The 13,087-nt window shown below is 38.4% G+C and overlaps 1 protein-coding gene across 1 annotated transcript in view; it reads left to right on the top strand.

Moving 5' to 3' along the window:
* The window catches only part of DSCAM (DS cell adhesion molecule), a 737,093-nt gene that overhangs the window by 416,868 nt on the left and 307,138 nt on the right, over positions 1 to 13,087 (top strand). The window contains exon 6 of the mRNA XM_024758431.1: positions 8,795 to 9,073. Coding sequence (XP_024614199.1) covers positions 8,795 to 9,073 — 279 coding nt within the window. The remainder of the gene's footprint in view (positions 1 to 8,794; positions 9,074 to 13,087) is intronic.

The raw sequence follows: 13,087 nt of genomic DNA, 5'->3' as shown, positions 1-13,087 counted from the left end.
GTAAGATAACTCACCTGGTTTCTTCCATGAGTCAAAGACATGAAAGGAAGTAGAAGGAGAGTCTTATCTGAATTAAAAGAGAATCAAGAGCCATAACAACTAAGATCACTGATAAGGGGGTGTGGCCAAGATGGCAGAGTAGGAAGACCCTGAGCTACCTCTTGCTATGGGCACACCAAAATTAGAACTATTTGCAGAGAAACTATTGATGAGAATGACTGGAAGACTAGTTTTCCACAATTAAAGAGATAAAGAAGGAACCACAGTGAGCAGGTAAGAAGGACAGAGACGTGATAGAGTCAAGATCACCCCTCTGGATAGGCAACCCACAAGGAAGGAGAATCACGATTGCAGAGCTTCTCCCCAAGGAGTGAAGAGTCTGAGCCCCACATCAGGCTTCCTAGCCTGGAGGTCCTGCATCAGGAAGATGAATCCCCAGACTGTCTGTCTTTGAAAGCCAGGGGGCTTGTATACAGCAGAACAGGAGTCTGAAGGAAATAGAACTCTCAAAGGGCTCATACAAAATCTCACACACTCTGATACCCAGCGCAGAGGCAGTAATTTGAAAAGAGCCTGGGTCAGACTCACTTGCTGATCTTGGAGAGCCCCCTGCAGAGGCACTAAGCAACTGGGACTCCCCCTGGGGAGATGCTGGTGGCAGCAATTTTGGAGAGCTCATTGTACCATGAGGGCACTAGTGCTGGCAAGTGCCTGTTTAGAGTCCTCTCTCTCACCTAGTATTGTTAGAGGCTTACCAACCCATGGACCAGTTGGCAGCACACCTTGGACTCCCCAACCCAGGCTAGCAGCCTGCTGCATGGAGATGAGCCCCACCCATTAGTGAGTCAGCAACCTCTGCATGAGGCAGGGCCTGCCAGCCAACCAGGCTGGGGTCCAGCCCTGCCTACCAGCACTCCCACAGTAGTGGGCTGAACTACAATAGAAGGGTGCATGCAGCCCACATAAGGGCACCCTTAGAGCATATACCTCTGGTGACCAGAGCAGACTGTGCTGCTGGGACCCATAGGATGTTTCCTGTATAAGGCCACTTCTCCAAGATCAGGAAATGTAACTGACCTACCTAATCCATAGAAATAAAAACAGAGAATTAGACAAAATGAGGCAACTGAGGAATATATTGCTCACAATAGAACAAGATAAAATGCCAGAAGAAGAACTAAGTGCCGTGGAGATAACAATCTACCCAATAAAGAGTTCAAGGTAATGATCATAAAGATGCTCAATAAACTCAGGAAAAGAATGGATGAACACAGTGAGAAGTCTAACAAAGAGTTAGAACCAAGCAGAGCTGAAGAATACCATAACTGAAATAACAGTACACTAGAAGGAATCAGTAGTAGATTAGATGATAAAGAGGAACAGATCAGCAAACTGGAAGACAGTAATGGAAATCACTCAAGCTGAACTGAAAAAAGAAAAAAGAATTTAACAAATGAGGACCGTCTGAGGCCTCCAAGACAACATCAAGCATACTAACATTCACATTACATGGGCTTCATAAAGAGGAGAGAGAAAGAATGGGGAAGGCAACTTATTTGAAGAAATAATAGCTGACAACTTCCCTATCCAGGGAAAGTAAACAAATATCTAGGTCCAGGAAGCACAGAGAATCTCAAACAAGGTGAATCAAAGAGATCCATACCAAGACACATTGCAGTTAAAATGGCAAAAATTAAAGATGAAGAGAGAAACTTAAACATAGCAACAGAAAAGAAATTAATTAAGTACAAAGGAACTCCCAGAAGACTGTCAGCCCACTTTTCAGAAGAAACTTTGCAGGCCAGAGAGGAGTGGCATTATATATTTAAAGTGATGAAAGGAAAAAATCAAGAACACTCCACAAAGGAAAGGTAGAGAGTTTTAGACAAGCAAAAGGTGAAAGATTTCAGCACCCACCAGTAAACTCATTTTACAAGGAACGATAAGGGGACTTCTCTAAGCAAGAAAGAATGTACTGCACCTAGAAATGAAAATTATGAAAGGAAAAATCTCATTGGTAAAGGCAAACATACAGTAAAGATAGTAGATCAGCTACTTATAAAGCAAGTAAAAAGGTTAAAAGATAAAAGCAATAAAATGATTTATATCTACAATAAGTAGTTAAGGGATACACGAAACAAAAAGACATAAAATACAAAGTCAAATATTTTAAGCATTGGTAAAAATGCAGGATTGTTAGAATATGTTCAAACTTAAGAGATCATCAACTTAAAATAATCATATATATATATATATATATATATATACACACATATATATATATGTAGATAGATAGATAGATAGATAGATAGATAGATAGATAGATAGATAATCTATTTGGTGACCACAAACCAAAAATCTATAATAGATACACAAAAAAGAGAAAGGAATCCAAACATAACACTAAAGAAAATTACCAAGTCACAAGGGAAGAGAGCATAAAAAGAAGAAAGGAACAAAAAAGAACTACAAAACAACCAGAAAACAATTAACAAAATGGGAATAAGTACATAACTAATCAAAAGACATAGAGTGGCTGAATGAAAAAAAAAAACAGAAAAAAAACAAGACCCATATATATGCTACCAGCAAGAGACACACTTCAGATCTAAAGACACACACAGACTGAAAGGGACAAAGAAGGACATTACAAAATGATAAAAGATCAATCCAAAAAGAAGACATAACAACTGAATCTATGCATCCATTATAAAATCTCCTAAATATATAAAGCAAATATTAACAAATTTAAAGGGAGAGATTGAGAGCAACACAATAATAGTAGGGGACTTATATACCCCTCTTACATCAATGGAGAGATAATCCAAACAGAAAATCCATAAGGAAAGATTCACCTTAAATGAAATATTAGATCAGTTGGGCTTCAGGAAAGATCACATGCTAGGCCACAAAAACAAGTCTCAGTAAATTTAAGATTGAAATCATATCAAGCATCATTTCCAACCACAAGGATATGAGACTACAAATCAACTACAAGAGAAAAAAGCTGCAAAAATCACAAACATGTGGCAGCTAAACAATATGCTACTAAACAACCAATGGGTCACTAAAGAAACCAAAGAGGAAATTTTAAAATATTTGAATACACATGAAAACAAAAACACAACAATCCAAAATCTATGAGGTACAGCAAAAGCAGTTCTAAGAGGGAAGTTTATAGTGATGTAAGCCTACCTCAAGAAATAAGAAAAATCTCAAATAAACAACCTAAGTTTATACTAGAGGAACTAGAAAAAGAAAAACAACAAAACCAAAGTTAGTAGAAGGAAAGAGATTATAAAAATCAGAGCAGAAACAAATGAAATAGAGACTAAAAAAATAGAAAAAATCAATAAAAGTAAGGGCTAGTTCTTTGAAAAGATAAAAATAAAATTATAAAATTTTAGCCAGACTCATCAAGAACAAAAGAGAGAGGTTCCAAATAAATAAAGTCATAAATAAGTGAGGAAAAGTTACAACCAACACCACAGAAATACAAAGGATCATAGGAGATTACCACAATTATATACCAATAAAATGGGCAATCTGGAAGAAATGGATAAATTCCTAGAAATGTACAATCTCCCAAAACTGAATCAGGAAGAAATAGGAAATCTAAACAGACTGATTACCATTAATGAAATCAATCAGTAAAAAAAACAAAAACAACAACAACAAAAAAAATTTTCAACAAACAAAGTTCCAGGACCGGACAACTTCCCAGGTGAATTCTACCAAACATTTAAAGAAGAGCCAACCCTTCTCAAACTATTCCAAATTTGAATAGGAAGAAATGCCTCCGAACTCATTCTGTGATGCCAGAATCACCCAATCACTCAGATACCAAAACCAGACAAAGACACCACACACACCACACAATTATAGGCCAACATCAAGAATGAATATTGCAAAAATCCTCAATAAAATATTAGCACAAACTGAATTCAACAATACATTAAGAGACATACACCATGATCCATGGGATTTATCCCTGGGATATAAGAATAGTTCAGTATACACAAATCAATCAATGTGACACACTATGTTAACAAATTGAAGAATCAAAGTCATATGATTATATCAGTAGAGACAGAAAAAGCTTTTGAAAAAATTTAATATTCACTTATGATAAAAAAAAAAAAACAACCCTTGGGTCTTCCCTGGTGGTGCAGTGGTTAAGAATCTGCCTGCCAAGGCAGGGATCATGGGTTTGAGCCCTGGTCCAGGAAGATCCCATGTGCCGTGGAGCAACTAAGCCCGTGCGCCACAACTACTGAGCCTGCACTCTAGAGCCCATGAGCCACAACTACTGCATCCTCGTGCCATAACTACTGAAGCCTGTGCACCTAGAGCCTGTGCTCCACAACAAGAGAAGCCACCACAATAAGAAGCCCACACACCACAATGAAGAGTAGCCCCCACTCACTGCAACTAGAGAAAGCCTGCACGTAGCAACGAAGACCCAACACAGCCAAAAATAAATAAATAAAATAAATAAAAATTTTAAAACAAAAACTCTCAACAAAGTGGGTATAGAGAGAACATACCTCAACATATATATGGCAAGCCCACAGCTAACACCATACTCAACACTGAAAAGCTGAAAGCATTTCCTCTAAGATTAGAAACAAGGCAAGAATATTCACTCTCACTCTTTCATTCAACATAGAACTGTAAGTCCAAGCCACAGAAATCAGACAAGAAAAGAAATAAAAGTAATGCAAATTGGAAAGGAATAAGTAAAACTATCACTGTTTGTAGATAACATGATACTATATACAGAAAAATCCTAAAGATACCACCAAAAACTACTAGAACTCATACAATAAATTCGGTAAAGTTACAGGATACAAAATTAAAATACAGAAATTTCTTGCATTTCTATACATGTAACAACAAACTATTAGAAAGAGAAATTAAGAAAACAATCCCATTTACAAGTGCATCGAGAAAAAAAATACCTAGGAATAAATCTAACTAAGGAGGTAAAAGACTTGTATTCCAAAACCCAGAAGACATTGATGAAAGAAATTGAAAATGACACAAACAAATGGAAAGACACAACATGCTCATGTCTTGGAAGAATAAATATGATTAAAATGGCCATGTTTCCCATGGCAATCTACAGAATCGTTGCAATTCATATCAAAATACCAATGGCATTTCACATATCTAGAACAAATAATTCTAAAATTCATATGGAAACCAAAGAAACTCTGAATAGTCTAAATAATCCTGAGGAAGAAGAACAAAGTTCGAGGCATGTCATGCTCCCTGATTTCAAACTATATTACAGAACTACAGTCATCAAAACAGTATGGTACTGATGCAAAAACAGACAGATAGATCAATGGAACAGAATAGGGAGGCCAGAAATGAACCCACACTTCTGTGATCAATTAATCTATGACAAAGGTGGCAAGAATATAAAACGGGTAAAAGATAGCCTCTTTGATAAATGGTGTTGGGAAAACTGGATACCTACAGGCAAAAGAATCAAACTGGACTACTCTTTCACACCATATACAAAAATAAATTCCAAATGGATTAAAGACCTAAACTTAAGTCCTGAAACTGTAAAACTCCTAGAAGAAAACATAGGCAGTACATTCTTTGACATTGGTCTTAGCAATATTTTTTTAGATCTATCTCCTCAGGCAAGGGAAACAAAAGCAAAAAATAAATATATGGGAATGCATGAAACTAAAAAGCTTTTGTGCAGTGAAGAAAACTATCAACAAAATGAGAAGGCTGCTGAATGGAAGAATATATTTGCAAATGGTATATCTGATAAGGGGTTAATATCCAAAATATGCAAAGAACTCATACAACTCAACATCAAAAAAAAAAAAAACCTAATTAAAAAATGGGTAGGGCTTCCCTGGTGGTGCAGTGGTTGAGAGCCCGCCTGCTGATGCAGGGGACACGGGTTCGTGCCCCAGTCTGGGAAGATCCCACATGCCACGGAGCGGCTGGGCCCGTGAGCCATGGCCGCTGAGCCTGTGCATTCAGAGCCTGTGCTCCGCAGCGGGAGAGGCCACAACAGTTACCTCTGCCCGCGTAACACACACACACACACACACACAATAAACAAAATAAAAAATGGGTTCAACTCAACATCAAAAAAAAAAAAAACCTAATTAAAAAATGGGTAGGGCTTCCCTGGTGGTGCAGTGGTTGAGAGCCCGCCTGCTGATGCAGGGGACACGGGTTCGTGCCCCAGTCTGGGAAGATCCCACATGCCACGGAGCGGCTGGGCCCGTGAGCCATGGCCGCTGAGCCTGTGCATTCAGAGCCTGTGCTCCGCAGCGGGAGAGGCCACAACAGTTACCTCTGCCCGCGTAACACACACACACACACACACACAATAAACAAAATAAAAAATGGGTAGAAGACCTGAATAGACATTTTTTTTTCCCAAAGAAGACATACAGATAGCCAACAGACACATGAAAAGATGCTGAACATCACTCATTATCAGGGAAGTGCAAATCAAAACTATGGTGAGATATCAGTACACATCTCTCAGAATCGCTATTATCAAAAAGTCCACAAATAACAAGTGTTGGCAAGGATGTGCAAAAAAATGAAGCCTCATGCACTGAACAGCCACTATGGAAAACAGTATGGAGCTTTTCAAAAAATTAAAAATAGAACTACCATATGATCTAGCAGTTCCACTTCTGGGTATTTATCTGAAGAAAACAAAAACACTAATTTGAAAAGGTATATGCACCCCTATATTCATTGCAGCATTATTTACAATAACTAAGATATGGAAGCAACCTAAGTGTACATCAGTAGATGAATGGATAAAGAAGATGTGCTATAAATATACAATGAAATATTATTTAGTCCTAAAAAATGAAATCTTGCCATCTGTGAAAACATTCGTGGACATAGAGGTTATTATGCTGAGTGAAATAAGTCAGACAGAGAAAGACAAATATTGTACTATATGATTTCACTTATGTGTGGAATCTAAAACAACAAATGAATAAACATAACAAAACAGACTCATCAATACAGAGAACAAATGGGTAGTTGGTGGAGAGGAGGAAGGAAGGGGAATGAAAAGGAAGAAAGGGTAACCATGTGAGGCAATGAATGCTAATTAGCTCGATTTTGGTGATCATTTCACAAAATATATTTATCTGAAAGCATCACATTTTACACCTTAAGTATATACAATTTTTGCCAGTTATACCTCAATAAAGCTGGAAAAACATTTGAAAAGGAGACATAACAACAAAATGTTAACTGTAAAACAATCCTGATTTGATTAGTTATAAAAACAGTAATAATAATATGACTTTTTATCTCATTATGAAAAAATGAATGTGGAGTAGATGATAGGTGATACCAAGAGGCTGTTATTACTCTTGTGTGATACTGACATTGCGGTTATACATGAAAACTCTTATTTTCATCAGAGAAGCATTCTAGATAGCATAGGTTTTATGACTTGACTCCAGCATGTTGGCACCAAAAGCAAAGGCTATAGAGAAATAAACAGAAGGAGGATAGAAATATTGTGATGCCTGTTGTATCTGGGTGATGACTATATAGGACACATTATATCATTTTCTCTTGTTTTGTGTGAGTTTGCAAATTTTTGTGATAAAAACTGTTTTTTAAAAATGTAGATAAAATGTTTGAAGACACGGAGATGGAAATGAAATCCAATGTTGTGTGGTTGTACTAAGTCTATGTCTGACCAAATGTCTCCATGAGAGCACGTTATCAAGCATCACTTAAATGTAAAAGAAATGCCCCATTCTTTTTTTTGTAAAATAGTTTTATTGAGATTTAATTTACCAACCATAAGCTTCACTCATTTTAAGTATACAATTCAATGATTTTAGTAAATACATAGAGTTGTATTCTAACTTTAGAACATTATTTTCTACCCAGAAAGATCCCTGCTGCCCATTTGCAGTAAATTCCAATTCCAGCTCTGGGAAACTACTAATCTACTATCTGTCTCTACCGATTTTCATTTTCTGCATATTTCATTTAAGTCAAATCCTGCAGTATATGACTTTGTACCTGCCTTCTTTCATTTAGCATAATCTTTCAAGGCTTTTTCATGTTGTAACATGTGTCAGTGTTTCACTCTTTTGTATTGCCGAATAGTATGTATGTATATTCACATTTTGTTTATCCATCCACTAAACAATGGTCCTTTGGATTACTTCAGCTTTTTGGCTCTTATGAGTAATCCTGCTATGAATGTTTGTGAACAAGTCTTTGAGTGGACATAGGTTTTCCTTTGTCTAGGGTAGATACCTGGGAGTGGAGCTTTTGGGACCTTACAGTAAACTGAAGTTTTAACATTTTAAGTAGCTACCAAACTGTTTTCCAAAGTGGCTGCACCATTTTACGTTCCCATCAACAATGTATGAAGGTTCCAGTTTCTTCTCCACATCCTCACAAGTCCTTGCTATTGCTTGTGTTTTTTATTATAGCCATCCTAGTGGGTATGAAGTAGTATCTCACTGTGGTTTTAATTTGTATTACCCTAGTGTCTAATGATACTGAGCATCTTTCCATGTGCTTATCAGTCATTTGTATATCTTCTTTAGGGATATAACTGCTTCAACCTTTTGTAAATTCTGAGAAAAAGAAATTTATATGAATAGTGCTTTTTTCTGTTCATATATATATATATAAAATCTTAAAGATCTGTATCAATAGTTGGAATGATACATAGAATATGAATTATACACGAGGCCCTATGATTCTGAATGGCCACTTTAAATCATATCTAATAGGCTTTTCTTTTCTTCTGCAGACCCAGCGAACTCAGCCCCGTCCATACTGGATGGGTTTGATCATCGCAAAGCCATGGCGGGGCAGCGTGTGGAGTTGCCTTGCAAAGCGCTCGGCCATCCCGAGCCAGATTACCGCTGGCTGAAGGACAACATGCCCCTGGAACTTTCTGGAAGGTTCCAGAAGACCGTGACTGGGCTGCTGATTGAGAATGCACGCCCCTCAGACTCAGGCAGCTATGTGTGTGAAGTGTCCAACAGATATGGAACTGCTAAGGTGATAGGCCGCCTGTACGTGAAACGTAAGTTGGATGGTAACTTTTAGTGGTGATGGTGGAGCTCTTGTTACAAGCCGACCTCCAGGCTTTCTCAGTAGCCCCCACGAATCCTCACAACAACCCTGCTGAAACCCACAGTAGCCCCATTTTACAGACGAGGAAATTGAGGCTCCAAATTCTCAAGGTTACACAGCTGGAGAGTTGGGAGCCACAGGATATATTTCCAAGATAACATTACCTAGCTGTTGAATTCAGAATGGTCAGCCTGTCTGCAAGTCAGTGGAGGGAGAGGGGCAGGGTGGTGCTGTCAGCAAAGGCAGTGGTGATCAGATCAAAGCAGTTGTCCTTGGCCTGTTTCCAGATGCTGCTTTAAATTTCTAAATGGGGCTGTTATCAGCTCTATAGAGGGCTGTATATAAGGTTGTTATTATCCAAATATTGGACTTGGACTCAATATTATAGATAATTTAGGCCAAGTATGGTAGATATATCTCATCTCTAATTGATTTGTAGTGACTGGTGTGAGGAAGATGTTGAGAAGGATGCCAAAGGTAGACTCGGAAGATGGAGGGGTGTGATTGCAGGGGGAAGCGCTCTAACCTAGTTGAAAAGCCTTAATTTTGCTCATGCAGAAACCAAATCAAAGTGGGTTACTCAAGATCACATGGCCAGAAATGAGTGTCAGAACTCTGGTCAAAATATATGGCTCTCAGTTGCCAGTATGCTATCATACATATCGGTATACATAAAAATTTGATGAACTGAACTGAGCAAACTGAATACGAGTCTGACATTGAAAAGGGAGGCATTTTCTTACCCTGGCTTTTTTCCAGCCTTATGCCTGTTTATGGAACTGCCTCTTCAGTGTCACCCTGGGTGTAGAAAGCTTTAGCACAATACCAGCCCAAGTGAGTACATTTGAAATAAATATCCCAATGATGGCCTGGAATCGGCTGTCCAGACTGAGCCCTGCAAATGTCATTCGAACATGCTTAGGCTGAGATTAGAAAGAAAAGGAGGATAATGTCTGCACAGTTATATTTCGATGGCTGAAGAACCTTGTAGATGAAACAATGCAGCACTGGACAGCCAATGAGAATCACTCCAGTATGCAGGCTCAACACCACCTTTCATGGCTCCCCAGTTTCTGTTGAATAAAGTTTGTATCTTAGGATAGTATGGAAAGCATCTCAAGTAAAGCTGTACGGTCATACTTCTCATAGTTTTTCTTCAAAAAACCCTACTCCTGTGAGATCCAACTTCTTCCTATTCTCGTGCAAACCTGTTCCTTCCCTAATTGCAAGTCATGCTGTTCCCTCCTCATGTAATGTAAGACGGTCTTCAAGTACCTGAATGTCTAAAACTTCCCATCTTTCTAAGTCTAATGCAGTGCCTCATTCTCAAAACATCCCGTTGCCCTCCTATTTTCTGCTCAAGGCTCAGAGTATTTTGTTGCTTTCTCTGTAAAGGCATTTACCACTGTCTACATTTTAAAAGTTATTTGTGGAAAAGTCTTAATTCTGACTGCACTTGTTTTCATCTTTGTACTCTGCCACATCTGGAAAAGTTCCAGATATGCCTCTATTGCTCCCATCCTCCCTTCTGACTGTTTGGTCTCTCTTCTCCAGGCAGAAAGGATGCTCCTGGGTTCCAAATTCTGAAACTTCTTCTATTCTCTCTTGTCTCTTTTCTTTTGGTGCCCTCTTTTACTTTATGGCTTCAAGTTCCTCCCCTCTGAAAACAGCCCTGAATTTGCATGCTCAACCTCAGCCTCCTTGTTGACTGTCAGGTGAGCAGCGTGTCTCCCAGTTTTATATCAGATGCTTATCTGGCACTTCCAAAGAACAGTATCCCAAAGTTCTCTCCACCATCTCTCTACCATTTACCAGCCTCTTGTTGTTCTAGACATCTTTCAGCCTCGAACCCTCCAAATGTGAACTTTAAGTCCTGGATCTTCTTTAAGACTTTTCTTTCATGTCCAAGTCCTGACAAGTCCTAGAGATCATATCTCACCGTGTTTCTCAGCTGTGCTCTCCACCTCCACCCAGTTCTAGATCGAGTTGTTTTGTTTGTTAAATTAATTTTTATTAGAGTAGAGTTGCTTTACAATGCTGTGTTAGTTTCTGCTGTACAGCAAAGTGAATCAGCTATACGTAAACATATATCCCCTCATTTTTGGACTTCCTTCCCATTTAGGTCACCACAGAGCATTGGGTAGAGTTCCCTGTGCTCTACAGTAGGTTCTCATTACTAGATCGAGTTTTAATTGCACCTCAACGAGACATCTGCAATGCCCCTTTGCTGACAAGTTTCCCCACTGTCATCTGTCCAACACAATATGATCGATGGATTCTCCGAAAAACGTGTTTATCTATAGCACTTACTTGCTAAAAATTCTAGAAAGCTCTCTTTAGCTCCCTCTGATTTGATTCCAAAATCTGGAGGTCTTTTGTGGTCTTGTCTCAGACTGCCTGTGTAATTTTTCTCCCACTGTTCTCCTTCAGAGACCTTGTGTTGCATCCAAACTGATCCAAAACTCTTCCTGAGACCTAGCAGTGCCTCATGCTCTAATTCCTGCAGTTCCCACTCTTTACAAGGCCCTCTCTTCATCCCAGCTGGCCTCAGTCCTATCCATCCTTGATGTCTGAGGACATTCTATCGATCCTCTTCCACACAGTGTACGTCTCTAATGGACGCTTTGTGTTACTATCTTCCTTCTTGTACTTGTCTTATGCATCTGGAAGACTGAATTTCTTAAAGACTTCACAATGTGGTGACACAAGAAGTCAGTAATAACTGGGGTAAACAACTGTTTTTTGCCATTTACCTGTTGAATGGATTTGGTTAAATTAATTGATCTCTCGGAATAATCGTTTCTTCTGTAAAATGGAGATGATAACACAACACTTGCAGGACTGTGGGAAGACTGACTTAACTAATGTTCAGAAGATATTTGGTAGCTTTATGGCACATGCTAGTGGCACCACAAGTGTTATTCATGTTTGTCTCACCTGTGAGTTTAACCCCATCCTTGGCATATAGTAGATGTTCTATAAATGCTTACGGCATTCAATTGGATTTGCTGAATGAAAACATAGGAAGTCAAAGATGAGAGTTACCACCTATCCAGAGAAGTTAGCCTCATTTTAAAGAACAAAACCCTGTTTCATAGTCACGAATCCTAATATCTACCTGCTTTCTTACAGCTGTGTGTTACTGGCCCTGGTTAAGCCACATAGGGGAGGGGAGTGAGTATGTGTGTGTGAGAATGGCCCAGAGCAAACCCATCTGTGCCACACTGGGAGGCGGCAAATAGGATTTAAATATTCAAATATTTCTGTCCTTGCTGGCAACCAGCACATTGCATTTCTTACTGTCAGTGCGTTAACACTCACATTTACTCAGTGAGAAAGCAATATGACCCATGTCAGTCTATTTGCTATACAGTGAAAGAAGCCCAGGAAAAAAAAAAAAAAAAACGAATAGTGATGAGGGTTTTCCCAAACAAAATGGTGTGCCATGAAATAATACTGAAATAAGAATATATGGAGTGTGTTCTTTTTTGAGGTTCTTTTCTTTTTCTTTTTGCAATGTCATCCCCTACAATAACAATAGAAAGATAACAGTCTTAACAAGAAATTTACTTCAACAGAAAATCTGTACACATTATCACTTACAGCAATTGTACATGGTAAATTAACTGTAAAAAAAAAAAAAAACGAATAGTGATGAGGGTTTTCCCAAACAAAATGGTGTGCCATGAAATAATACTGAAATAAGAATATATGGAGTGTGTTCTTTTTTGAGGTTCTTTTCTTTTTCTTTTTGCAATGTCATCCCCTACAAAAACAATAGAAAGATAACAGTCTTAAGAAATTTACTTCAACAGAAAATCTGTACACATTATCACTTACAGCAATTGTACATGGTAAATTAACTGTAAAAAAAATGATCTTTCTAAATCCCTCTGCTGCCTTAACTCTTGGAGTATTATATGTAGAAGGCCTACCTAGTGCTATTTACAAGTCCCAAATTAAG

The sequence above is a fragment of the Neophocaena asiaeorientalis genome, unplaced genomic scaffold (genome assembly GCF_003031525.2).
Source record: "Neophocaena asiaeorientalis asiaeorientalis breed wild unplaced genomic scaffold, Neophocaena_asiaeorientalis_V1.1 scaffold45, whole genome shotgun sequence".
NCBI lineage: Eukaryota > Metazoa > Chordata > Mammalia > Artiodactyla > Phocoenidae > Neophocaena > Neophocaena asiaeorientalis.
The sequence above is the reverse complement of the archived record's forward strand: the minus strand, read 5'-3'. Positions and strand labels throughout refer to the sequence as shown.